This window comes from Phoxinus phoxinus, assembly GCF_949152265.1.
Source record: "Phoxinus phoxinus genome assembly, chromosome: 17".
NCBI lineage: Eukaryota > Metazoa > Chordata > Actinopteri > Cypriniformes > Leuciscidae > Phoxinus > Phoxinus phoxinus.
In genome coordinates, this window is record NC_136892.1 from 14892040 (window position 1) to 14918205 (window position 26166).

At 40.5% G+C, this 26166-nt stretch overlaps 2 protein-coding genes across 3 annotated transcripts in view; both read left to right on the forward strand.

Annotated features, from left to right (window-relative positions):
• The window catches only part of tpst1l (tyrosylprotein sulfotransferase 1, like), a 6349-nt gene extending 37 nt beyond the window's left edge, over positions 1-6312 (forward strand). The window contains exons 1-3 of one of the 2 annotated variants that reach the window (XM_079585285.1): positions 1-354; positions 2256-3382; positions 5244-6312. The exon at positions 1-354 is cut by the window's left edge and continues 37 nt beyond it. In XM_079585285.1, coding sequence (XP_079441411.1) covers positions 2547-3382; positions 5244-5466 — 1059 coding nt within the window. In that variant the 5' untranslated portion in view covers positions 1-354; positions 2256-2546 and the 3' untranslated portion in view covers positions 5467-6312. Of the gene's footprint in view, positions 908-2255; positions 3383-5243 lie in introns of both variants that reach the window. The other variant, XM_079585286.1, reaches the window with a different exon arrangement.
• Positions 6313-8655: 2343 nt separating this feature from the next.
• Positions 8656-21167, forward strand: LOC306984681 (hydroperoxide isomerase ALOXE3). The gene is made up of 15 exons (XM_079586197.1): positions 8656-8765; positions 9699-9874; positions 10293-10506; positions 10598-10679; positions 16143-16232; positions 16346-16461; positions 16556-16728; positions 16821-16964; positions 17102-17305; positions 18320-18406; positions 18517-18686; positions 18767-18888; positions 20038-20138; positions 20238-20408; positions 20515-21167. The coding sequence occupies exons 2-15, from the start codon at positions 9737-9739 to the stop codon at positions 20692-20694; spliced, it is 1992 nt and encodes a 663-aa protein (XP_079442323.1). The 5' UTR covers positions 8656-8765; positions 9699-9736; the 3' UTR covers positions 20695-21167.
• Positions 21168-26166: the final 4999 nt, after the last annotated feature.

The following is a 26166-nucleotide window of genomic DNA, read 5'->3' on the forward strand; positions in this document are numbered from 1 at the left end:
TGATGTATGACAGCAATGTCATGTCACAGAGAAAGCCAATGAAAAGCATCTGATTGGCAATAGACGTTTGCTGTAACCAATGAAATTTGAGAGTTCCTCTATAGCGCCGTGGTAACTGGTATGGATTTAAAACCTCTGCTTATAATTCAGGTTTTCTCTTTAATTGAAATCGTCTGACAGTGAATCCTGAAATATAGACAGAAAGAAGATTCATGAGAAATGTGCTCGCGGTGAAAGACTATCTCTCAACGTCAGAGCTTTATAGCTCCGTTTAAACACGATCTTCACGTCTGCATTTCATCAGAGACGTGATTCTGGAGAATGTAGGATTCGAGGAGTTGCACTTTCTGTACGGTAAGACACGTGACGCTCTTGAACTATTTAAACTAAGAGTTGTTTTGGGGGGGGTTTTACGTGTCGTGAGTGTTTCACACATAGTTTCCTTGTTGCAGGCCGCCAGTCAATCGTGCTGAAGAATAACTTTGATCTCGGGTAGAATTGTCTCCGATTTCCCTTACGACCATTTTAAACGTCGTCTTCGTGTCACAGATAACACCTCCAAGTGAAAAAATGCGTTAAGCTTTGTTTTAACGGTACACGGTCATGAATCGTGATCGCAAACCGACCACACATATTGTAACAGCTCTGTCGACTTGTTGCATTATTGCAGTAACGTTACGCGCGCTCACGTTTCCCTCAAATTACACGGCAACGATCTGAATCACTGAACATATTCGGTCTGCAACACTTGGAGAATTCGACTCATGTTGTGATACCCAAAAATGCGGTTCAATGTTGAAGGTGTTTAAAAATGCTAGCTAGAATGCGTTTTCAGACGCATGTCTCTCGCGTCTGATGAAGACCACCAGAAAACAACCAAAGTAGCGAGAAAATACACTGTTTCAAGGTATTTTAAATACTTTTTCCTGTTAAAATTCTTTTTTTTAAGATGCCGGAACAACTATACGTTAGTTATTCTTCGTACGTTGGTTTGACTGAAATGTAAAACCACTGAGGCACTATCATAACACTTTTTTCATTTTCTTTTATGTGTCATCGGCTCAACGCACCATTGGTGTGAGTCTGGGGCGGGACTACCTGTTTGTTCAACCAATGAGAGTTCAAGGGAAACGTGTTTGAGAACCATAATTAGGTCTAAAATTCGAACTAATAATTGGGTAGATTATTGGGCACATTATTTATATGATGAATTAGGGTAATTATGCCTAAGGTTAGAAATTTGCATAAAGCACGCCCAAGCATATATCAGGGCTTTATTTTCCAAATGAAATTTCTATGTATGAAATTTTATCTTATCACGTAAAAGGCCACCCAGAATATGTGCCATTTGCATGTGGCTTCAGTTCCTACATTTTATTAAGAATGGATTTTAGCATTTAAGTTATTGATTAATCATGATTTGTTTGGTATTTAGTTGTATTTTACTTACAAACATTTATTTTACTGCATTTGCTCTCATTTGGATAATGATGAATCAGTTTAAGATCAACTATCAGGTGTTAAGAGTTTCATGTGTGCAAAGGTGTTATTTGGGAAACATGCATCGGAATTAAAAGCAACCACTGATACTGCCCACAACAGGATGTGTTGGTGCTTATCGGGTCTTAGCGTGCATGTTTTGCCAAAGTTTCATGTTCACATTTATAAAAGGTGCTGTAGACACCTCAAAAACAAAGGAAGGAAGGGTGACACACACATGGCGGTAGTGTAACCAAACCATACCTGCTCATGCATGCAAAGGGGAAACTGGATATTCTAGTAGATTGGTTCTGGTCAACCATTGGAAATCAAGATGAACAACATCTAAACAGACAAATTATTTCTTATTTTAATTTGTTAACTCAAAAACAAATTATTTTGATCTATCAATGGTCGTTTTGTTAGTGAAGAAGTGTTGTCTTGTCATCATTACTGCATATTCTGTTGAATATTGAGTCTAAAAGGTTGGGAACCACTGTACTAGATTGCTCCGCTTTGACCTGGATACTCTGCTATTCTTTTCACAGATTTCACATTGTTTTTCTAGTTACATTTTCCTTTGTTGTGTTTAGGCTTGCATTTCAAGCGTAGTTCTTGAGTTACAAATTGCCTAACTCTAATTGTCTAATACCATTACGGTAATGTTGTACTGTAATGGTATTAGATGTGACATTTAATGTAACATGATATGTACAATAGTAGCCAGACCTGGCAAAATCTGTTTTTGAAAGCGTTTTTCCTTCTCCTTTCTACAGGCACAATGGTGCTGACAGAGAACATAAGGCTTGACTTACCAAGTCTAAATTTATTGAAGCCCCAAGCAAGAGCCTGAAGAGCTGCTGGCTGGAAAAAATTTTGCACATCCCTTCCCTCCCCCATTAACTTTTACCTAAGCTACATTCTTTCACCGTGACCCTTTCTGGAAAGCATTCGCTCTGTCTTTCCAAGATCCCTCCTGACCTTTTTCCCCCTTCTGGTGTACCAATTTTGCTGGTCTCGTTCTGCTTTTTATAACCACAAACCACATTCTCCCCTAACTATAAGTCATGAGAAAACAAACATGCAACATTCTCCTGATCTGCGGGGTCATCAGCTCCATCACAGTATTTTATCTTGGCCTCAGCACGATAGATTGTCCAAATGCCCATTCTCGCGCGGCACAGCACGGGTGGGCAGTAAACCTACACGCTGGCAGAAACCTCAGTGACCCGTTACAACTCCCTGAGGAGTACAATGAGGAAACCCCTCTCATTTTCATTGGTGGAGTCCCTCGGAGCGGCACCACACTAATGCGTGCTATGTTGGACGCCCACCCTTTTGTTCGGTGTGGAGAGGAGACCCGGGTCATCCCCCGGCTGTTAGCCATGCAGGCCACCTGGAGTCACTCGGCGCGTGAGCGGCTCCGTCTCAACGAGGCTGGCGTCACAGATGAGGTCCTAGACTCCGCTGTACGTGCCTTCCTGTTGGAGATCATAGTGGGGCACGGCGAGCCCGCTCCGAGGCTCTGCAATAAGGACCCGTTTGCTCTGAAGTCCCTCTCCTACCTCTCCAAACTCTTCCCAAAAGCGAAGTTTATTCTTATGCTTCGCGATGGCAGGGCCACTGTACACTCTATGATTTCCCGCAAGGTGACTATCACTGGATTTGACTTGACGAGTTACCGGGACTGTTTGGTGAAGTGGAACCGGGCAGTGGAGGTGATGTATGACCAGTGCCTGGCTGCAACTGATGGCAACTGTCTGCCCGTGCACTACGAGCAGCTGGTGCTGAACCCTGAGCGGGTGATGCACAAGCTCCTTCAGTTCCTGGATCTGCCGTGGGACACCGCTGTGCTGCACCACGAACAGCTTATTGGGAAAGCTGGAGGAGTTTCACTGTCAAAGTGAGTGAGTTTGGTGCTTTGATATGTTTGCTGTCACACTTTTGAGAGATTTTTGTTGCATGTATTAACATATTTTGTCTAAATAATTCAAAGTAAAACACTATGGAGTCTGGACTGGTTTCACAGACAGGGCTTAGATTAAGCCAGGATTAGGCCTTCGTTTAATTAGGACCTTTACATAGCTTTTATAAACCTGCCTTAGAAAAAAACATTACTGGTGTTTACTTGAGATAAAACAATGGCACTGATATATATATATAGTCAACATTTGAAGTGGATCAAAACCTTTCATCAAAGTTATGCATGAATTTTGAACAATACCCGTTCTTACAACTTCGATTAACTTTTTTTTTTAAATCCCATGGCATTTCTCGTAAAGAGTAGGGGTGTAACCCCGGTGTCCTGGCCACAATCCACCCATTGGTCCTTACCAATCATGGCCTCCTAATAATCCCCATCCATTGAATTGTCTCTCACTCTCTCTCCTCTCTGTGACCACCATTTGCCTCATGCAGTGATTTTGTGTACATAGCTCATGAAAAATGGGGGCACAAACAAAAGTGTTGCGTTTATAATTTTGTTCAGTGTAGTTGGAATTGCCCCCTTCAGTATCAAACGCTGAGCGAAGCCTGTTTAATAATTGTCCTAGGTTAGAAAATCTATCAAGTGGTGAATTGGGCAGAGCAAACTAACAACTTTGAATTAAAATGGTGTGATATCCTGTTGTAGATAAACATCAACCATGCCTGTTGACAGTTCTGTTATGTGGGAAGGGTATGAAAAGTGCTCACATCCCCTGCACAGCCTGGAACATTTATATCCATGATCTGCCATTTTCGCTATTGTCCTTGTTTGCTTTTTCACAATACCTGCAGAACTTCTGATGATTCGACTGTGCAGGTCTATGTTAATACTGCCTGGCCTTGAACATGGGCTTGTATATGCACATTTTGGGGCGTAAATATTAATAATCCCGACTGCAACGTTTTTAAGTGGTCTTTTGCAAACTTGAGATTTACATATGAAGGAGGAAACTATGGTGTTTTTGGCTCACGGTGTGTCAGTTCCATGTACATAACTTTTATTATTCAACTATGCCAAGTTAAATACAGTTTTCCATTCTATGGCACCTTTAAGATATGTCAGTGGAAGTTGCTTTCAGTTAAAACAGCTTAAACATGCATTTTAGTCTGGGACTAGCTTGAGCCTTGTCTGTGAAACCAGGGGTACATGATTTTTAACATCTGGGCATCATGCAAATAACTGAGAATCACACACTACAAGTTGTTCTGAACACAACAAACTCACACAAACACATGTCCCTCATCATTGCTAGGAGGTATATGACAAATGAAAACAATAAGTGTTCAAAAACCAGCTCAAATATGAAACGTGTTTGATATCCTCTGACACCTGTCAATGTTTTAATTCACCATTTCCTTTTACATCTATGGCTTTTCCAGACAATGGGTCAGACGTATGACGTGGGTCAGAAATGCAGATTTACGTTTCCTATAGTTAAGAGCTAGATTTAGCATTCTCTATGTAAATATGCCACTGCATTGTAATACGATATGTAAAACAAATAGATTAGGGGTAAATAGACTGTTTGTTTGACCAGCAAGCATTTCCAAAGACATCTGGTGAGCACTAATTTCGTCACAGTCCTATAATGGAACTAATGGTAGACGTTAAAAGTTCTCCCACTGGAATAAGTTGTCAGTTTGTACTGCACTTAACCTCTAGAGGGCAGATTATTTTATTTTCATGATGTCTTATACAAGCACTTAGGCCTTTTTTGCCATAATTTCTAAATCTTTATGATTGTTCATTGTCTCTTTTATTCCTGTTTCTCTTCCAGAGTGGAACTGTCAACTGATCAAGTCGTCAAGCCAGTGAATACGGATGCTTTGTTTAAATGGGTGGGCAAGATCCCTGCTGATGTGGTGAATGATATGGCCAGCCTTGCCCCGATGTTAAATCGTTTAGGTTATGACCCCCTGGCCAACCCGCCAAATTACAACAAGCCTGATCTCTTATTTCTGAACAACACAAAGTCAATTGTAAAGTCAATCCAAAATTAAAAGGTCCTCTGTGGATATAACCTGTGAATACTTGGAAGCAATAAACATTGTGCATTTTATGAGCACACAAAACCTCTACTTGAATTAACAACATGTAGGATGACAAAACGGAGCCACAAGCACCACTGTTTCTTATGGCGAGAGTTTCATAAAGTGATCAAATGTTCTAAAACCAAGTTTTATTGATGATGATTAAATTCAATGTAGATGTTTTGTAGATGCTATGATGTTGCTAATGTTGTCAGTCTAATGACTGTTTTGTGGTTGTTGTCTTTTATCATTTTTGTACGTGTTAATGCATGCGTGTCGTGGGAAATGTTTTCCAAATGTGTGGGTGAATATCACACAGGAAACAATGTTTTTTGAAAGAGGAAGTCAACAGTTGCACAGAACTACCTCTTTTTGGTTTGTTCTCTTTGACTGCAGGAGTATAATGAAATGTAGACATCTTTCACAAGCTTTTAAAGATAAAATCATTTTGCTGTAGGCTTTTTATTATGAACTTATGAATTGCTTACTTGACAAATGTGTTCCAAATGTGTAAGTTTGAGTATCTGCAGGTCAGAGTAATGGTTGTGCCGAAAGGTAGGAGTCTCAGTCCTCAACATTCCTTCACAATAAAAGTCCAGTAACATGAGCAGTCAGTCTCATCATGTCACTTTTTATTGCGTGTAGTAACATACTTTTTGTTACATAAAAACCATGTATTTATTAAATGTTGGTTATTTGTAAAGAAACACTGTGTGTACGTGTGTGAGATACTTATTATGGGATTATTATTGTGATGTGATGTAATGAAAATCACATTTACAGGACTTTTAAAAACAATTAGCGAATTTAATTGTAGTCGCATTAAGGAAAGAAAAAAAAAGCTATGACCCCGACGTGATTTGAACACGCAACCTTCTGATCTGGAGTCAGACGCGCTACCGTTGCGCCACGAGGTCTTGTGGTTTCATTGTCACTTTACATTAACTATACTATATACAGTTTATTTTTTCTTGTCTTATTTAAGTTTTTAGGGAAGACATGTCTCTAATTAAATTTGGCGCAACACAGTGAATGAACTGACGATAAGCTTGCCAGCTGCCATTTTATAATTATGCATCACTGTAGCTAAGTTTCCATTCACTTGTCAATCGAATTATTAGAAGTTCAGTAAAAAAAAAAACTCATGCGAATAAAGCTGGTGAAAATGTGTTTCCATCCAACGGCTTTAAAGCGATTAAAAACCTGTGCGTAATGACGTCACATGCTGTTTTGTTTGGGAGAAATCCCAAAACATTTCTCAATCACAAAGCATTTATCAGTTATAAAACTTTTATCTACGCTCACGCTATTTCCCAAATATGTTAATAAAATTATATAAATTAAAGACGGTAACTTGTGCATGATCATGTGTATGATATTATATTTTGGATCGTATTATTGTTATTGTATTAGAATCGTATTACTCTTCGACTGATGCATGTCCCTGGTGGTCTAGTGGTTAGGATTCGGCGCTCTCACCGCCGCGGCCCGGGTTCGATTCCCGGTCAGGGAACAGTGTTTTTTTTCTTCATACGATAACACTCACCATATCAACTGTAACATTATATACACCATTCGTTAAACAGTTTTTCTGAATTGATTAAGCACAAAATCCCATTCTCTGAACTAAATTATCGATAGCCAAAACCATTTATTTTGTCGAATAAATCACTCTTTCTGTAAAACATTTAACGCGTTCAGGTAGGCTATAGACACTGTTTGCAAATCTCATGCACGATTTTTGCTCAATTCTAAACACATTCTCACTCACTAAAACACATTTTGCTCTGTGATGCATTTATGTTTCAAAACGCTAAACGCAGGCAGGCAAAAGTTTTACAACACTGTTGCCATTGTTTACACACAACGTATCAAAATGGTTCACACACTACTATACCTTCTAGTTGTTTCACACTTATTTTCAGGCCAGAGCCAACAGGAAGACATGATGCTGAGGCAGTATCAATATCTCATTGACCTTGATTTGCAGTTGCACAACTTAATTGAGTGCACTGTAACATGCTTTTCACTTTTATTTGACATTTTTGGATTTTGCAGTTGGACCGCAGTATTTATACAATATGCAAGTACTGAATTTACAGACATTCAATAGGCCTACTATTCAATATTCAGTAAGTACAATACTATACTTGCAGTACAGTATACAATATATTCACCTCATTCAGTTTTACCAAAAAAAATTAGAGTTGCAAAAATTGTCTACTGGATAGGCTACAGTATATATTTTTTTCCATGTAACGTTTTGGATTCTGTTCTCCATTTTTGATGTAGTGTCTAAATAATGATCTGTAGTGCTTATTTTATTGACTCATATGATCTGAAAGCATTGTTTGGTTTTGTGAGTTTAATGTAAAATTAATTAGCTATATTAGCTATTAATTAGCTATAATGTGAGAAAATGGGTGGAGGTTTCAAGAAATGTGTCTTAGCAATTGTGACAAACTGTAAAAAATAAAATTCTTTATATTTGGACCTCATTTGTCCTTAATAATAAGTCTTAAGTTTTTTCTGAATTGCTATGCCAAACCTAATTCTCTGAACCAAATTCTCAATAGCCTAAACCAATTCGTCGAATTAATCACTCTTTCTATAAAACATTAAGGCAAAAGTTAAACACAACTACAACACAGTTGTCATCGTTTACACACAACGAAAATCAAAAATTGTTCACACTTATTTCTAATAAAAAGACCAAACCAACTGTACATAATACATACAAGTCAGTTCAGAGCCAAAACTGACTCAAAATGTTGCACTGAATGTTGATATCACCAACAATGGATTGAAACAATATAAGAGGGAGAGGAGGAAGAGTATGTGTGTAAGAGGTGGTGACCAAGGAGGAAGAGGATGATGATGAGGAAGAGCAGGTGAGCGATGAAAGTGAGCGATCAGCGATGGTTTCAAGAAATGTGTTTTAGCAATTCAGAAAAACTGTAATACGAATATAATTATTTGCTGATCCACTTTACACTTAAAATGCACGTAAATGGAACGTCAAAGTAAAGCCGCTCAAGCAAGCTTATGTAGACTATAACAAGGCGCAACGTTTCACGTGCCACTTTAGAACTCACAAGCTCACAACAAGTCACGACTCATCAGAATTAAAATAACCATAAACACCTTGACCGCCCGGAAGAGCGCGCGCCTTGCCTCCTCACGCACGTGATTGGCTGAGGTGTAATAATGTGATGAACTGAGTTCCATCAGTGCGCTCGGCTGAGATCTTCAGCTACAGTATTGGCACGGTAAGTTCATGCAATTTTACTTGCGCATTTATTGTCTGTGCTGTGTTTGTACTGATCGTGTCATGTTACCGCGTTTAAAGCATAGTTTGAAAAATATTGCACCGACGAGAAGAAAAGCACTAAACGTTGTAATAGTCTAATAAGATCTAATGAGATTTAGCTTTAGAGTTCATTAGGTAGGCTGAGTTATATCAAATAATGTTTAAACTTTTTAAAAGAACAGAAAACGAGTTAATTATATCGTTTTGACGTGGTCTTAGTTTTTTGATGGAATATATTTGTTTATTTTGGCAAATAATGCATTTACAATTCAAATTCGGAATGCCGTTTTTTCACATCTAACGTTATATGCAAATATTTGCAAATAACGAACATAATAGTGTTGCATAAAGATCACGATGATATTAAAAAGAAAGTAAAGTAAAGATACGAACGCATAGGACTCTGAACTACAAATATTTTAAACTTACGTGTGAAGGGTTAATATAATGTAGCATAAGCCAGTAAATATGCTACTAAGAGAGATTTTTTTGTGATTCATGCACCTGCGTGAACGACCATGACCTTTTTGCCTGCTTTTTTAAATGTAAATGTATATTAAATATCAGATATCTTGTATCAAACTTGCTGCTAGTTGGAAATTAACCTTTCTTATCATTGGATAATATTTGCATATTCCTTATATATCCAAAAGTAATTTTCCTATTTATTTATTTTCCATTCACCCTGCTTTGTGTTTCCTTCTTCATTTGCACAGTATTTTGCTATTTTCCTTTCTAATATTAATTTTAAATGATCTACAAAGTAAGTCTACCTTGAGTCCTTGTGATTTCATGGAGTCCATGCATTCATTTCTGCAGTCTTGAACTCTTGTGGGTGTGTGTACTGTAAAGGTCTGGCTGTTTTCGTCTCACACATGATTTCCATTCATAGGCCGCACCTTTTAATTCTTGGGAATTATATGCTGAGAAATGGATGGCTTTCATGTGACTATTCGAACCTCAGCATCTTCTCTCTCAGGAACATATGGCAGCGTTTGGGTCTCGTTGGTTGGTACTCTGTGTGAGAGCCCTCCAGTAAAAGTGGACCAGCGTCTCTTGCCAGACTCAGTAAGACATTCAACTTTTTTGAGAAGACATCACATGGCTCTGAACACAGATGAAATTAACAGTACAGGTTTAACAGTTTGCAAATACAATGAATGTAATGTTATTATTATTGGCTAAGTCAGTCATTGACTAACTCTTTTGTAAGTCAGTGTGGATAAAAGCAACTGCTAAATGCATAAATATAAATGTAAATAATCTAAAAAAACATAGTATCTAACAGCTCCAGTTCACTCCAGTACCTCCTAGGCACTTTAACCCACACTAAACCCAACTAGATATGCTTAGCATGTAATATATCAAATGACTGTAACAGTAACAGAGCCATTCACTATGGCAGCAGTCTTTAATACTGTGATCCCATAGTAAATTAATCTAGCACGAATGCAATGCAAATGTGCTGTTTTTCTTTTCGAGACAGGCTTGTACAGTTGTCATCAAGCCTAAAGAGGAAGTTGGCGTAGTGGTTCTGTTGAGACTCCGTCTTGAGGCTCAGCCTGGCTTTCCGGACCTGGACTGGCACTGTCGGGATGTGCAGGTGAGACGGAGTTCTGGGGATCCCGAGATGGAGGTTTTTCCTTGCCATAAATGGATCCGGACAGCAGATGGCTGCGTTGAGCTTCGCAACGAGAAAGGTGAGCTGTGTCTGTTTATTTTCATTCTTTCTTCAATTATTTTCTTTACTTTATATTGTATTCTCTCAATCTTTCCCTAAAATTCCTTTAGCCTGTCTGAAAAAGGAGGAAACATTTGCAATCCTAACCGCTCACAGGGAGAGGGATCTCCAACATAAACAACAGTTTATCAGGTAAAACATTTTTTACACATCAATTAGAGCTGCACGTTTCTGGATACATTAAATTGAGAATCACGTTTTTTTGTTTCAAATTGAGATCACGATTCTGAACAGACGACTGAACAAAATAACATGTAATTTACCAGAGGTTCTGAGAAATTGTTAATTGCTGCAGTCTATTTCAAATGTTTTATTAATTTGAATAAATTGTTTTAAAAAATCGAGTCTCACTCATAAATACTTCGCTTGTTTCATTACTGGATGAATGAGGCTGAATCTGAAATCGCACCCTATACCCCAAATAGAGCCTTATTTGAGGGGACAGACATTTTTAGTGTGTCCGAAAACGTAGTGGACGTTATTGAGTGCATTCAGTGTATTGAGTGTTATTCAATCCCACATCGCACTGCAATTGGTTATTGTAGTGCGATGTGGGATTGAATAACACTCAATAAACTGCAACTCAATGGCTGTCCGAATTTGCTCACTCGTTTTCATTAACTCCTTTAAGTGTACAGTGTTAGTGGACTTACGTAGGGAATAGTGAACGAGGGTTTAGGGGGTGATTTCGGATTCAGCCTCAGCCATTTTGAACGAATCTCTTGACCGAATGATTCAATGACAAATGCATTATTGCCACCTACTGGTGTAACAATGTAATCGATGCAATTATTATTTGAAGCACCATGTTACTTTCAGAAGGTGATTAGCTCTATTATGATAGCTTCCATAGACATCATTGTTTATATCCTAACTATATATATATTTTTTTTTTTGTTGATAATTTGAATATTTGCAACACTGAAATAACAATACTGTGTGGTTGAAAAGACTGTTTGTGAAGCTGTTTTATACCTATAAATAACTGCTCTCTCTGGGTCAAATTTTAATGTTCTGGTGTGATTTTATCAAAGGTTTAACAGACACAGGCAAATCGCTGACATTTATCGTGTGAACGTGTGGGTGCTTGAATCTAGATCTGTCATGATCGAAGAGACGGAAGCAAATGCAAGTAAACTCAGTTTATTTAAAGTGGTGATCAAGTCTCTGGAGAACTGGTAACGCAGGGACTAGGTGGTCAGAATCCGGATGGTGCAGTGCAGATTGAAGACAACGGTGCGCGGGAATGGAATCCAGACCGGGACGTGAGCAGGAACACAGAACAGGAACAGAGCACGGAACTGAACATCGACCAAGACCAACACACACGAGGACATCAAACAACGATCTGACAAAGAGAGGAAGTTGCAGTGAGAATATGAAGGTTAGTGGATAAGCTGCAGCTGGTGATGGAAGTGAGATCAGCTGGATCGCTGATCAGCCGTGATGAGCGGCACGCCCGTTCACACACACCCACACGCATACAACAACAACAACAGTTACACGAGACAAGAAGGAAACAGTGAATTCATGAACCGTGATAGTACCCCCCCCCTCCTAGGAACGCCTCCTGGCGTCCCCAGACTCCCTTACCTGTTGATTGTAATCATCAATAAGGGAGTGATCCAAGATGTCTCTAGCAGGTACCCAACTTCTCTCCTCCGGACCGTAACCTTCCCAGTCCACCAAGTACTGGAATCCGCGTCCCCTCCGCCTAGAGTCCAGAATATGATTAACCGAATATGTAGGTTCCCCTTCTACGAGTCGCGGCAGTGGAGGAACCGGGACTGGCGGATTAATGCGAGAATGAAACACGGGTTTTATTTTGGACACATGAAAAACGGGATGAATCCTCCTGTACACTGGAGGTAGTTTGAGGCGGACTGCCACCGGGCTAATGATCTTGGTGACAGTAAATGGGCCTAAAAATTTGGGAGCAAGTTTATTAGAGACGGAGCGGAGAGGAATGTTTCTGGTAGAAAGCCACACTTTTTTTTTACCCACAACGTATACGGGAGGCCTAGACCGGTGGCGATCGGCTTTGGCCTTGGTGCGCGCTCCCACTTGGAGTAGAGTCTCCCGGGCTCTAGTCCAAGTGCGACGACTCCTCTGGACGAAGGCGTGAGCAGAGGGAACCGCGACTTCAGACTCCAGACTAGAAAACATTGGTGGCTGGTAACCTACGCTACACTCAAACGGAGATAGGCCCGTACCTGACACTGGTAACGTTATGTGGGCGTACTCCACCATTGACATTTGTTGGCTCCATGAAGCAGGATTCTTGGAAACCAGACATCGCAACGTTCCCTCCAAATCTTGGTTGGCCCTCTCAGTTTGACCATTGCTCTGGGGATGAAACCCTGAAAACAGTCGCTCCCAGTAATTTATAAAATTCTTGCCAAAATTTGGACACAAATTGGGGTCCCCTGTCGGAAACCATGTCTGTCGGGAGGCCTTGTAAGCGAAAGACGTGATCCACGACGATCAACGCTGTCTCCTTGGCTGAGGGTAATTTGGGCAAGGGAATGAAATGGGCTGCCTTCGAGAACCGGTCCACCACGGTCAAAACTACCGTGTTACCTTGAGAGGGTGGGAGGGCGGTGATAAAATCTAGCGCAATGTGGGACCAGGGTCTCGAAGGAACCGGCAGTGGTTGGAGTAACCCATCTGGGGGTCGATTGGAGGTCTTACCAACAGCACAAACTGAGCAGGCCAATACAAAACTGTGAACGTCACGAGCCATAAGTGGCCACCAGAAACGTTGTTTAACCAAAAACTTGGTGCGACTAACTCCTGGATGACAAGCCACGTTGGAACAATGCCCCCACCGGATAACCTCAGACCTTAATTCCTCCTGTACAAATAAACGGTTCGGTGGACAACCGGGCGGAGGCGTTACCCCTTCTAAGGCCGTCTTGACCTTCAATTAAACCTCCCATACGAGTGTGGAGATGAATAGGTTCTCCGGTAAAATGCACTCGGGAGTAGACGGGCGTTCGGAACAGTCAAAAATGCGCGATAAAGAGTCGGGTTTGATGTTTTTGGAAACCGGGCGGTACGAGAGAGTAAGGTCAAAGCGTCCGAAAAAAAGTGCCCATTCCAGATTCTTGTGGTCGGTCCAGACGATAAAAGGTACCCCCGACCCTTCTAACCAGTGCCGCCATTCTTCCAACGCTAATTTGACTGCCAACAACTCTCTGTTACCAATGTCATAATTTCGTTCGGCAGGAGACAAGCGATGTGAAAAAAAAACGCGCACGGATGCATCCTGTCGTCTGAGGGAGAATGCTGGGATATCACCGCACCTACCCCCACCTCCGATGCATCAACCTCCACCACGAACTGACGTGAAGTATCAGGGGAAATGAGGATGGGGGCTGAAACAAAGCGGCCTTTCAGTTTAGTGAACGCAGACTCAGCTGCGTCCGACCACCTGAACGCAGTTCTGGGGGAGGTCAAGGCAGTCAGAGGTGAGGCTAGTTGGCTGAAGTTGCGAATAAAACGCCGGTAGAAATTGGCGAACCCCAGAAACCTCTGTAGGGCCTTACGGGAATCTGGACTTGGCCAATCCACCACAGCCTCAACCTTCTCCGGATCCATCTGCATTCCCTCAGTCGACACAATGTACCCTAGGAAAGGAACAGACTGTGCATGAAAATCACATTTCTCCGGCTTGACAAAAAGCCCATTCTCTAGCAACCTCTGAAGCACTCGTCGGACGTGCTGCACGTGTTCCTGGAGAGAAGATGAAAATATCAATATGGGTGCAAGTGGGGAGTCCAGTATGTAGAATGAGCGGGATTCGGTGTTGTTGCCAGATGTGATAAGTGTGATAGGTCCGGTGATCAATGAAATGGTGGGTAACTCCTGGCCATTTAAGGCATGAACAGCGATGGTGCGGGTGAGTGGTAGAAGGGGAACATGAAACTTAATAGCAAGTGAATGGTCGATAAAATGACCTTCGGCCCCAGAGTCCACCAGTGCTTGACAGTCGTGATTGTGTACTGACCACCTTAGTCTTACCGGGAGGAGCGTAGATGTTGATGAGGTCTTCTCAGCGGGGATCCCACCCGATAGTAGCCTCAAACTTACTATCGGGCTTGGCCTTTTACCGGGCCGTTGTAAGCGTAATGTCCAGCCACGCCACAGTATAGACATAGACCTTGGGATCTCCGCCTCTCCTTCTCCTCCCGGGAAAGCCGAGCTCGACCGATCTGCATGGGCTCGGGGTCGTAGATGGGGCTGACCGCATCCTCTCCACCAGCTCGCTGGTACTCAGCACCTCCAAAACCCCGACTGGGTAACTTCCGTCGCTCGACCCTGGATAGTCGAGCATCTACTCGAAGCGCCAGCTCCACAAGGTCTTCAAAAGAGGAGGGAAGATCCAGGACATAGATCTCCCTCTGGACGCCGTCAGCTAGCCCATGCAGAAACATGTCCCACCGCGCCTCCTCGTTCCACTGACACTCAGCCGCCAAGGTCCTGAACTCGATCGAGTAATCCGATACCGATCTCTCTCCTTGTCTGAGCTCCGCGAGCACCCGAGCCGCCTCTCTTTCAGCGACGGCTCGATCAAAAACTCTTCTCATCTCGGCGCCGAGTGTCTGGAACGAGGCACAGCAGGCGTCTTGGTTCTCCCACACCGCCGTTCCCCATAGCGCAGCTTTCCCCGTCAGCAATGTGAGAACAAAGGCGACCTTGGCTCGTTCGGTGCCAAATGTTCTAGGTTGAAGAGAGAAATGCATAGAGCATCGAGTCAAAAACGCTCTACAAAACTTTGGCTTACCGTTGTATGGTTCCGGAACTGGTAGGCGGGGCTCTGGCTGGGAAGCGCTCTCAGGTGGTGTTGGAGGAACGGCCGGTGTGGGCAGCGCAGTGGGAACTTGCAGATGTTGAAGTTTCTGGGTGAGCTCGGACACCTGCGTCACCAGTGCTTGAACGGCCCGTACCGTGTCATTCAGATTTCTCTCCTGATTATCCATGCGCAGGAGACTTGAGTTAACGAACTCATCCAATGGTGTGGGAGTACTCGCTGCTTCCATTGTTGGGTCAGATCGTTCTGTCATGATCGAAGAGACGGAAGCAAATGCAAGTAAACTCAGTTTATTTAAAAGTGGTGATCAAGTCTCTGGAGAACTGGTAACGCAGGGACTAGGTGGTCAGAATCCGGATGGTGCAGTGCAGATTGAAGACAACGGTGCGCGGGAATGGAATCCAGACCGGGACGTGAGCAGGAACACAGAACAGGAACAGAGCACGGAACTGAACATCGACCAAGACCAACACACACGAGGACATCAAACAACGATCTGACAAAGAGAGGAAGTTGCAGTGAGAATATGAAGGTTAGTGGATAAGCTGCAGCTGGTGATGGAAGTGAGATCAGCCGGATCGCTGATCAGCCATGATGAGCGGCACGCCCGTTCACACACACCCACATGCAAACAACAACAACAACTACACGAGACGAAACAAGAAGGAAACAGTGAATTCATGAACCGTGACAAGATCGCAATCTTTTAATGAATCATCGTGCAGCTACTTGTCCTTCCATCTTTTTTATTAGTTAAAAAATAAGTTGTTTTTTATCTATAGGTGGGGCACATTTGTTGAAGGTGGTCCTCACTGTGTAAGCATGTCCAGTGTGACAGCTCTAGGACTCAACTTGAGTTACATCCGTCAACGGTATGGTTGCACTGTATTTTAGATTCAATTTAAACTAGTTTGATATTAATTCAATCTTATGTCACCTGAACTGAAATTCACAGTGGGATATTTTCACTTTGTTTGTCTGTCAGCCCAGTTAACAATATGCACTACATAAAGGGTTTTATTGAAAGAAGAAGATCTTGGAGCAGCCTACAGGAACTTGAGACATTCTTCCTTTTCAATGGAAGAGAGAACACCATTGCCAGTATGCCAAACAAATAAATTGCATTTTACAATTTACAGTAATAAAACTACCGGTATATATATGATTTTTTTTTTGCTGTGCATTTTTCTCGTAGGATATGTTCAGGATCACTGGCATGAGGATGCGTTCTTTGGATATCAGTGCCTAAATGGCTGCAATCCTTTGTATATCAGTCAGATCCATAACCTGCCACCTAACCTGTCTGTCACTTCAGAGACGGTCAGACCCTTTCTACCAGAGGACTCATCATTGGAGCAGGAGATGGAGGTGTGGTTGTGTGCAAATGTGACTTTTAGGGCATTTGTATTCATCACTTTGTAACATAATTGTCATTGATTATAATTTATATATTTCCACAGAGAGGACATGTGTATCTTCTGGATTATGAAGTGCTTGATCAGCTGCCTGCTAATATTATCAATGAGAAACAGACATACTTGTCTGCTCCCTTATGTTTGCTGCATTACAACAGAGATGGAGAACTAAAGCCCATTGCCATACAAGTATGGTTTTATAACGACTTGTTATTGTAATAGTCAGCAATCTGTGATTAGTTACACAAAATTCCTTTTGGCTGAGTTTTGTTGACCAAATGAAAGCCGAAATCTTAAACAAATCTTAAACTATACTTATATTTCAGCTTCAACAGGTTCCTGGTCCACAGAATCCTGTTTTCTTCCCCTCTGATGCTGCACCGGATTGGTTGTTAGCAAAGATGTGGGTCCGTAATTCAGATTTCCTGGTCCATCAACTACTTTCCCATTTCTTGCGCACTCATCTTTTAGGAGAGGTGTGCTGTACCGCCACGCTCAGACAGCTGCCGGAGATTCATCCTCTACACCAGGTAGAAACAGTCAATGCTCAGCCCAAAGATACTGAACAAATTAATGCATCGTCTCTGCAGAACAGTTATTTACAGAAGCCCTGAAGGCAAAGGTGAAATCATTTCCTATTTATTTTTTATGATTAAATGTTAAGTTAATACAACTTGCAATTACTTAGTTGATTCTATTCTGTTCAATATTTTTAAAGTAAAGTATGATGAGTGAACTCATATATTTAAGTATAACAAAGTGTTCTGGTTCATTTTTAATAAAAATTGATCTAAGTTGGATTTACTTAAGAATTGTGACAAAAATTCATAATTTTGTGAATATTCACATGAATATGAATTCAAATATTCAAAATGAATATTGTAAGTAAATTCAACACATTCATTTTTTTTTTCATTATGGTTACTCAAAGCATGTTTTTCAATTCTCTTATATGGGAATATAATAGCTTTTTGCCATCATTTCAATTTATGTCATCATTTTGACTCTTTATCTCTTAATTATAGCTTGCTAACACTTTCTTCTCTATTCTAACTAAAAAAAAAAAAAAATTGCGTTGGATTGTACTTGTGAAGGGTCATAGCACTTACATACTGTTGTCCTACTGCTAGTTTAATTGCTTCTATTGTTTCTCATTTGTCGCATCAAGTCGCTTTGGATAAAAGCGTCTGCTAAATGAATAAATGTAAATGTAATATCTTATAATTGTGACTTTTTATGTCATAATTATGATTTACCAAATCATATTTATTTCTTATGTGGTAGAAATAATCTTCCATAGTAAACCCAAAACAATCAGAAAAATAATTTACTTTTCTTCTCTTTACAGACATGTACGGTATACAATTCATTAGGCACTGAAATAAAATTAATTTCACCCATTTTGTTTTAGCCTGCCGTTCCAGGGTTTTGTGGTTATTTGTTCATTTTGATGCTTTAAAGAGTTAGGCCTCACCATAAATGGACTTACAAGTGAAAGTTTGATTTCTTTACCTAAACCTATAAATGGTGCCTTTGTTTTTCAGCTCCTGATGCCTCATATCCGCAGCACACTTCAGATTAACATTCAGGCTAGAGCCACTCTTCTGGCCACAAAAGGTGTTTTTGACAAGGTTGGTGTGTTTATTTTATAAATACTCTGTGAAGGGAGTGAAAGAGAGAATCTATTTTCAACTCCTGATTTAGTTTAATGTTATACAGTTTATGTTTTTGTTCTCTATAGTCAATAGCGTGTGGCCTGGAGGCAATTCCGCTGCTGATGGCTCGAGCAACACAACGCCTCAGCTACAGCTCAATGTGTGTGCCAGATGACGTAAAAGGGAGAGGACTGGATGCACTACCTATCTGCTATTACGCTCAAGATGCTCTCAGGGTCTGGGACGCTCTACACAGGTACATCATCAGCATTCAGCATTTTCTGGATCTGTGTCTTTAGGTTTGAAGTGAGAACATGATTTGCATTTCCCTTTCAGATTTGTTGCAGGCTGGATTCGTTTGTATTACTGTAACGATGAGGACGTCCAGCATGACTGTGAACTACAAAACTGGATTAGAGAGATCTTCACGGAGGGATTCCTTGGCCTCACTCACCTAGGTTTGTAGGGGAATGACAAATAGGCCCTGTTTACACCTGGTATTAAGATGCGTTTTGGAGGATCACAAGTGTACGACTCTAAATACAGGTGTTAACGGGGTCTATAACATTTTTAGACTTGAAAACATTTGGACCACCACAATGATTTCCCTCGTGTGGTAATATTTTTCCTTGTAATTATGTATGGTTTGCAAAAATATGAACTGCTGCGTTTAGTTTATGAGAGAAGCAAAGTGTATGCGCGTTGTGCACACGCTACATTATGGCCAAGCATACGCCCTTAAAATAACATCTGAATAACGCGCCTCTGACTTTAGACTAGGGTTTTCCTGGACTGTGGCGGAATTGTTTTCTCAAACTGCAAAATAGCACCAGGGAACGTTTGCGCCGAAACACGCCTGCTCTTTTTGCTGAACCCCCGAGCGCAAGTTCATTCCCTAATTTACAGACGTGCATCTGTGGAGGGAAAACTCTGCTGTGCGTCGGGTGCAAAATAGGAATACATGCGTCAGCGTACAAAGTAATTTGCTCTGGGTGCAAGATAGGGCCCAGAGAGTTTACTGAAGACAAAGTTCTCCACACTTTCATTGGCCATAAAAAAAAGTAAGAGTACCCAGCCTCAAATTAACTTTAATATAGATAATCAGTTGATGTAATTTCTACATTTTTTCTTTGCAAATGTCTCTGGAAACATCAAATAATTTGACCTTTTTATGACAAGGCTTGATTCGTTCAGGTGTGGTAAGATGTCATGTGGTGCAACTCCCCCAAAACAATATTTTTTATGAATGAATAATTTATTATATATGGGAAAAAATTTATAGCTTGAAAAATATATTCACATTTTTTAATAATAATAAGGATATGTACACACGTTTTCAATGTTTAATAAAATATTTTATTATATTTTACTTGATGGTTACACCACATCAGAGTCATTACATTTTATTACATTTATACATGTTCAAATCTATGAAACCAACATGAATACAAAGATTAGGCTTATAAGAACCTGAAAAACACTTTTTAAAGATTCTTTATCATGAACACTTTTACACGTCACTTTTACTATCCATCTACTCCATATATTCTTCATAGTGATGTAAAATTAATCAAATGACCTTTGCTTTGCCTTCATATCATCTCTAGGATTTCCACAGTCATTTCAGACCGCATCTGAAATGTGCAAGTTTGTAACCATGGTGATCTTCTCCTGCTCAGCACTCCATGCTGCTGTGAACTTTTCTCAGGTATGTTCAGTTATTAATAAATGGACAGAGGGTATCCCAAACAGCATATTATGTCAACTTAGCCAATGCAAATTTACTAAACTCATTCTTCACATTTAGTTGGATTTTAACCTTTGGATACCGAACAGTCCAGCGGCCATGTCACGCCCCCCTTCTCAGACCAAAAACTCAGTGTCTGAGGAAGATCTTTTCTCCTTCCTTCCGGAGGTGAACTCCTCTTGCCACGTCCTTAGTGTCCTATCTCTACTGTCTCAGCCTGCCATTGACTTTGTGAGTGTTAACACTGGCCTCCAGGGTATCGCTACATGGATCTAATACTGTATATTTACTGTAGGATGCAGATGTGTTACTCATCTAGCCATTACTTCCTCTATAGGTACCCTTGTGCCATTATAATGAGTGGTACTTCCGCAGTGGTGCAACCGTCAAACTTGTGGAGGAGGTCCAAAGAGAGCTGAAGATGATAGTAGAAGACATCGCAGACAGGAACAGCCGGCTGGTGTTGCCCTATCCTTACATGTCTCCAGACTACATTGAGAACAGTGTGACTATTTAAGTTCACTGTCCAGCTGAAAACTGTGTCTGCATTTTAGGGCCTGGTTTCACAGACAGGGCTTAGATTAAGCCAGGATTAGGCCTTAGTTTAAGTAAGACTTTTAAATTGGTTTTATAAACGTGTGCGTGCCTGGTGTGCATCTTGAGACAAAACAATGACTGTGACATTTTAAGATATGTTAGTGTAAGTTTCTTTCAGATAAAACAGCTCAAACATGTTTTTTAGTCTGGGACTGGTTTGAGCCTTGTCTGTCAAACCGGGGGTATGTATGCAACTAAGTCAGAGTAAAGGTTTTGTTTAAATTTCAGCTATACTTACATTTACAGCTTTAAAAGTTTGATGTTTGATATTGTGGACTTGCTTTCAACAGTAGGCAAGAATCAACTATGCTGTTTCTATTACATGTTCCTATGAAGAATATATGCATCATTCATTTTTCAAAGAAAATACAAATAAAAAGTAAGGTCATGCCAAAAGAAGGTTTTAGTCTGTTTCACACTGATTAACCTAAAATAGATCAGTTTACCCTAAAAACCTGTTATAACAAAAAATGTGCAGCTATCACTCCCGGCATTAATGGAAATACAAAGTTCTGTCATGAAACTCTAGATGGCACAGGCTGATAGGTCCTTAAAGGGCACCTATTGTGACATTTTAAATGTTCCTAATGTAGTTTTGGGAGTCCCCAACAACAGTTTTACATGCATGCAATGACAAAAAACACTTTTGTTGTCGTATAATATGCATTTATTTTTACCTGATTTGCTCACCGACTCCCAAATGATTCGTTCAACGTATCGTATTCAAATAACTTGACAAGTTGACGTCATCTAGTCAGAGAAAAAGCTTCGGTCTTCTAACGATTCATAAAAATGACTCAGAGTCGACTCTTACTTTTGAAAGACAATAACTTTATATACGGTGCACTTTCATATTTCAAACTTTGCAGGATGTTTTTGTTCACTTAGATCTATGTTACACACTACATGAAAGGTAAATTTCAAAATTCCATAATAGGCGCCCTTTAACTCAATCTGCTTGCAGTCACACCGGCTGCATCCGAAATGACATACTTCCCTACTACACAAAACAGTATGTGACAAAAGAAGTTTGTCCGAATTCACAGTACTCATAAAAGAGTAGGCAAAAACTACCCGGATGACCTACTTCTTCTGGCGAGATTCTAAAGTGTGCATTCGATGGACACTTTACTATCCCATGAGTCAACGGGAGAGGATTTGTGAACGGCAGTGAAGCGACGCAACTGACGCTGGTAGGTCACGTGAGGATGAGAGGAAAGCATCTCGAATGTAGTACGTCTGGATTAAATTCATACTACACACACTCATACTATATAAAGAACATACTTTTTTAGAGGTTGTGAAGTAATTATTTATTCAAAATAAGTACCTGCTCAAGAGAGTATGCGATTTTGTACAAAGCCATCATTCTCTATAGGGCACAGATGATTGGTCCCTGCTGTATCAGTAGCCAATAAGCTCAACCTTCAAATATTTGGTCAGCATTTGCTGTAGCAGTTGCAGCGCACTTTCAGAAATCCTCCACCTTCCCCGGCTCCACCTGTATGGATCTGCTGCGGGTAATTCATGTACGCTATATTGTACAGCAACATGTCATACTTGCTCACAGCAGTGTGTCGTGTATTGGCATTAGCAAGTCCCGTACTTGCTCAGCAGCAGCAGCAGCGAAGCAGATTGTAGGAAACTTTTTCCTTCGTCAAAGCAGAGACCAGGAGACGTTGGGATCGCGTTCAAACAGAAGTTATTCTTTATTGAGGAAATAATATTCAAACTCAGCATAACTATTCAAACGCTGAGACGCGAGAACAGGACTGGCATGATTCTCTTGCTGAAACAGGAGCTCCAAGAGCCAATAAAAGGGGGGGGGGGGGGATGGGGGGGGGGGGGTAAAATACTTAGTTTCAGTCAATCTCATGTTAATCTTGAGTACCTATAGAGTAATAGTGCGTCCTTCATATCTCCAAAAAGTCTTTAGTTTCATCATATTTATAAAATAAAAATACAGCTTTCCGATTCTATCCGGAAAAAGCCAAGGTCCTTAATTCTGGGCGTGGGCGGAGCTATAGAGTCAAGCGGGAGCGCGCGGGAAGGTTTGCTTATTATCGATCGTGGTTTTAATTGCAACCGGTTTGCAAATCCAGCGACGACCTGGGCCTTGTTAATAAAACATTCGTAACTGAAATGACCAGAACACAAAACCGCACTTGCCACACTCCTTTGCTGTCCCGGAAATACAAACTGCATCCACTGTTCCAGTAACACTGGGTTCTTTGGGAAGCTGAACAAGGTAAACTTTCCCTCACATCCCAAAACACACTTTTTTGGAGACATTCTTGACATCAACCATTCCTATTTAGCGCTGCTGATGATGATTTCCGGTAGTAGCGCGTCGATGAGCGCGGTCTTTAGGCTTGTTTGAGATGAGCAAAATCTGCGCAGAACCGATCACCGGTGATCACCGCGAGATGCATGCCGGTTAGAAATGTGTCCGACTGCCTTCCGCCTGGCTCTGATGTCATGCTGACGTATGTCAAAAATCTCTCGCGAGCGCAAGGCACACCTGTCGGATTCTGCAGTTGCGCGCAGTTGCTCTCCACCGACTGCGCTGATCAAAAGCATGATGGGAAACGACTTGCTGACGACACAGCTTAATACTCATTGGTTTAAACAACCTTGACGTATTGTTCTCTTTTAAAATGTTTGAATTTAAAACTCTGATTTCGTGTTTTTATGTGTACAAATTATGTGTGAGTATTCCCAAACTCTCTGACAGTGCGATCTATGGATTATGTGATTATGTAATTTTTATCAAAAATATAGGCCTATAGGCTATATAACATGTCTGTATTAAAGAAAAAAAAAGATTGATAAGTAGCCTATTTGGAATGGGATTAAACAAGTGCTTTGGGTGTCTTGTTCATTATATTTATTTTCATATAAAAGCAACAGAACTTAAATTACATCCAGTTTATTAGCAACACTGTGCACGAGCGTGAATCCCGTGAATCCCGCGATATGCATCTTTGATCTCACAGGTGTCAGATCCACTGTGAGAAGAGAAAATTGTCCGGCTTGCCTGCGCTTTTTTCACTCCTCCCCTCACTGCAGCCGCCTACTCTCGACTACAATTCAGGCGAGGCAAGGCGCATCTCAAACAAGCCTCTTCTCTCCTCTGGTCGACGTGTGCGTGAACGCGCTTTTCCGAGAGCAATGCTCATATAAGGAGTTCCACTCTGGTCTACGTCATTAGATCTACGATAGAAAAAAACAGCCGAAACGTGTTGCAACCCGGAAGTATGATTTTCAGCACAGAAATTCTCTGTTATTCGTTCAAAATAACTTTTCAAACTTTGGCCATTATTAGCATGAGAATCCATCTCTTTAACACTGTAAACAACTCTGAATACATGAAACACCATTGTACCCCCCCTTTAAGAGTTTCAGTAATCTGACAAATACAGAAAAAAGGACTGGCAGGACTCTCTCTTGCAGTGTCCTAAATTAAACATTTAATACATTTGTAATACAACCAGATCTATTTCGACAAGACCAAACATATAAAAATTGTCATATCCATTACCATGCCAAACACTCCAAGAGTTGTCGTGACAGAAATATTTGGTTACACTTTATTGTAAGGTGTCATTGTTACAGTGTTATTAGCCTATATATTTAAAGGTATAGCGGAGGATCTTTCCTAATTTTAGAAAAGACCCGCCCTCTCCAATTTTTTTTAAAATGCACATGCGCAACAACACTCTATTTGCTCCCGAGAGGGAACGCCTACTAGCAGTGATTTTAAATGTATTTCTCCAAATAGCATGACAAACTTTACCTGTCTAGTAGAATCTTCACGACTGCGGCATCAGTGGGAAGCCCAACCTGTGCTTTTAGCGCACGCCAGCGTGTGAACAGCCTTACATAAACATATCACCAGAATGATTGACACTTAGGTGGACCAATAGCTACCCACCCGGAAAAAGAAAATCCTCCGCTATACCTTTAAGTACTGGCCTGGGTAATAATAATTAAGGATTAGGATTTGGTAGAGGGTTAGTTGCATGTAATGCATAATTTAATGTTATAAGTACATGCAACATATACAAAGACACTAAAATAAAGTGTTTCCAAATATTGTTTTGTATAAAATTATTTTTCATTTAATTATTTTTATTGTTCCTTAATTTGACAAATTTACTAAATTGTTGGAAATTATGCACATAAAAAAGGTATTCTGTTACCTTGATTTTTTTGTTTTCTTCACGTCATCTTGTATTTAATCTCAAACATGTTCTTAACTGACTATGCTCGTACTTATAAGATTAAACACCTGGGGATGAGACCAAATAAAAATCTATGCATAAATTGCATTTAAAACAAAATAAATGAAGTTATGTTTTTTTTTTTTTTACCGGTAGGCTATGACCTAAAAAATTATCTACAAATCGGTTCATTTGAATAAAAATCAACCTCTGGTACAAAATAGTGGCATAAAATGAAGAAACGTATATTACTTGAGATGTATAGTAGGCTACCGGTTCTAAGCACAGTAAGTTGAAATATAATCTTGAAGTCACGCGGTGTCTTCAGGGGTGTCTGTCTACAGGAGACCTGTGTGGAAACAGTCAGTGTGCAGTTCCGTTTGGTGCCACTAGTGGCGTGGCGCAAAAAGACTCTTCCATTTGAATCACTTCTTTCCTGCGTCACGCTTCCAACGGTCATCTTCGTACGTCTTGAAGATCAGTATTTGCAAAGAATCGGCATTCTTGAGCTAGCATGTTTGCATCTCAATATTTTTTAAGCAGGTAGTAAATGCACAGGTTTACAATTTAGAGCTAATCTGGTTAAAATCCACAATATAATTAATTTTGAGCGTGTGCAGGTAAAATGAAATCATATTGTTGCATTTCAGCGACAGTCGGCAGATTGAAGCCGTTTCATTTGCAGGGCGCCATCGCTGCTATAATAAGGTGAGATGTTTTTCTTTTCATTTTTAATGAAAGGGTAAGCTGTTTTCGGTCAAATTTGAAACTGTAGCGCACATTTAGATGGCGCGAGGGCTAACCTAACTTCGTAACTTTTAAGTAAGTTACCGGTATGTCATCCTCTCAAGACGACAAAGAACTAGTGCTATCGTTATCCTTTAATTGTTGTCATTAATGATGAGCATTAGATACACTGTGGGTCATCCCGTAAACTTAGCAGACCCTATTTAAAATCACACAACGCCAATTTATAATGCATTCAAAACTACTGTTTAAATAAATAAATACAAATAGTGGCCTATTACATTTATCAAAGCACTGCCTGACCACTGGGCGGCGCACTAGTCCAACAATTGTTTAAGAAACATGTAACAAAGCCATAGAGTAAAGAAAGACTGAAAACAAAAACGCATTTATTATTATCATTCATTTTATTTTGTCTAAAA

Coding starts and splice junctions, on each gene's coding strand:
- LOC306984681 (XM_079586197.1), top strand. CDS start 9,737: ATGGATGGCTTTCATGTGACTATTCGAACCTCAGCATCTTCTCTCTCA. Junction 10,680..16,142: donor CATAAACAACAGTTTATCAG/GTAAAACATTTT, acceptor TTTTATCTATAG/GTGGGGCACATTTGTTGAAG. Junction 16,462..16,555: donor AAGAGAGAACACCATTGCCA/GTATGCCAAACA, acceptor TTTTTCTCGTAG/GATATGTTCAGGATCACTGG.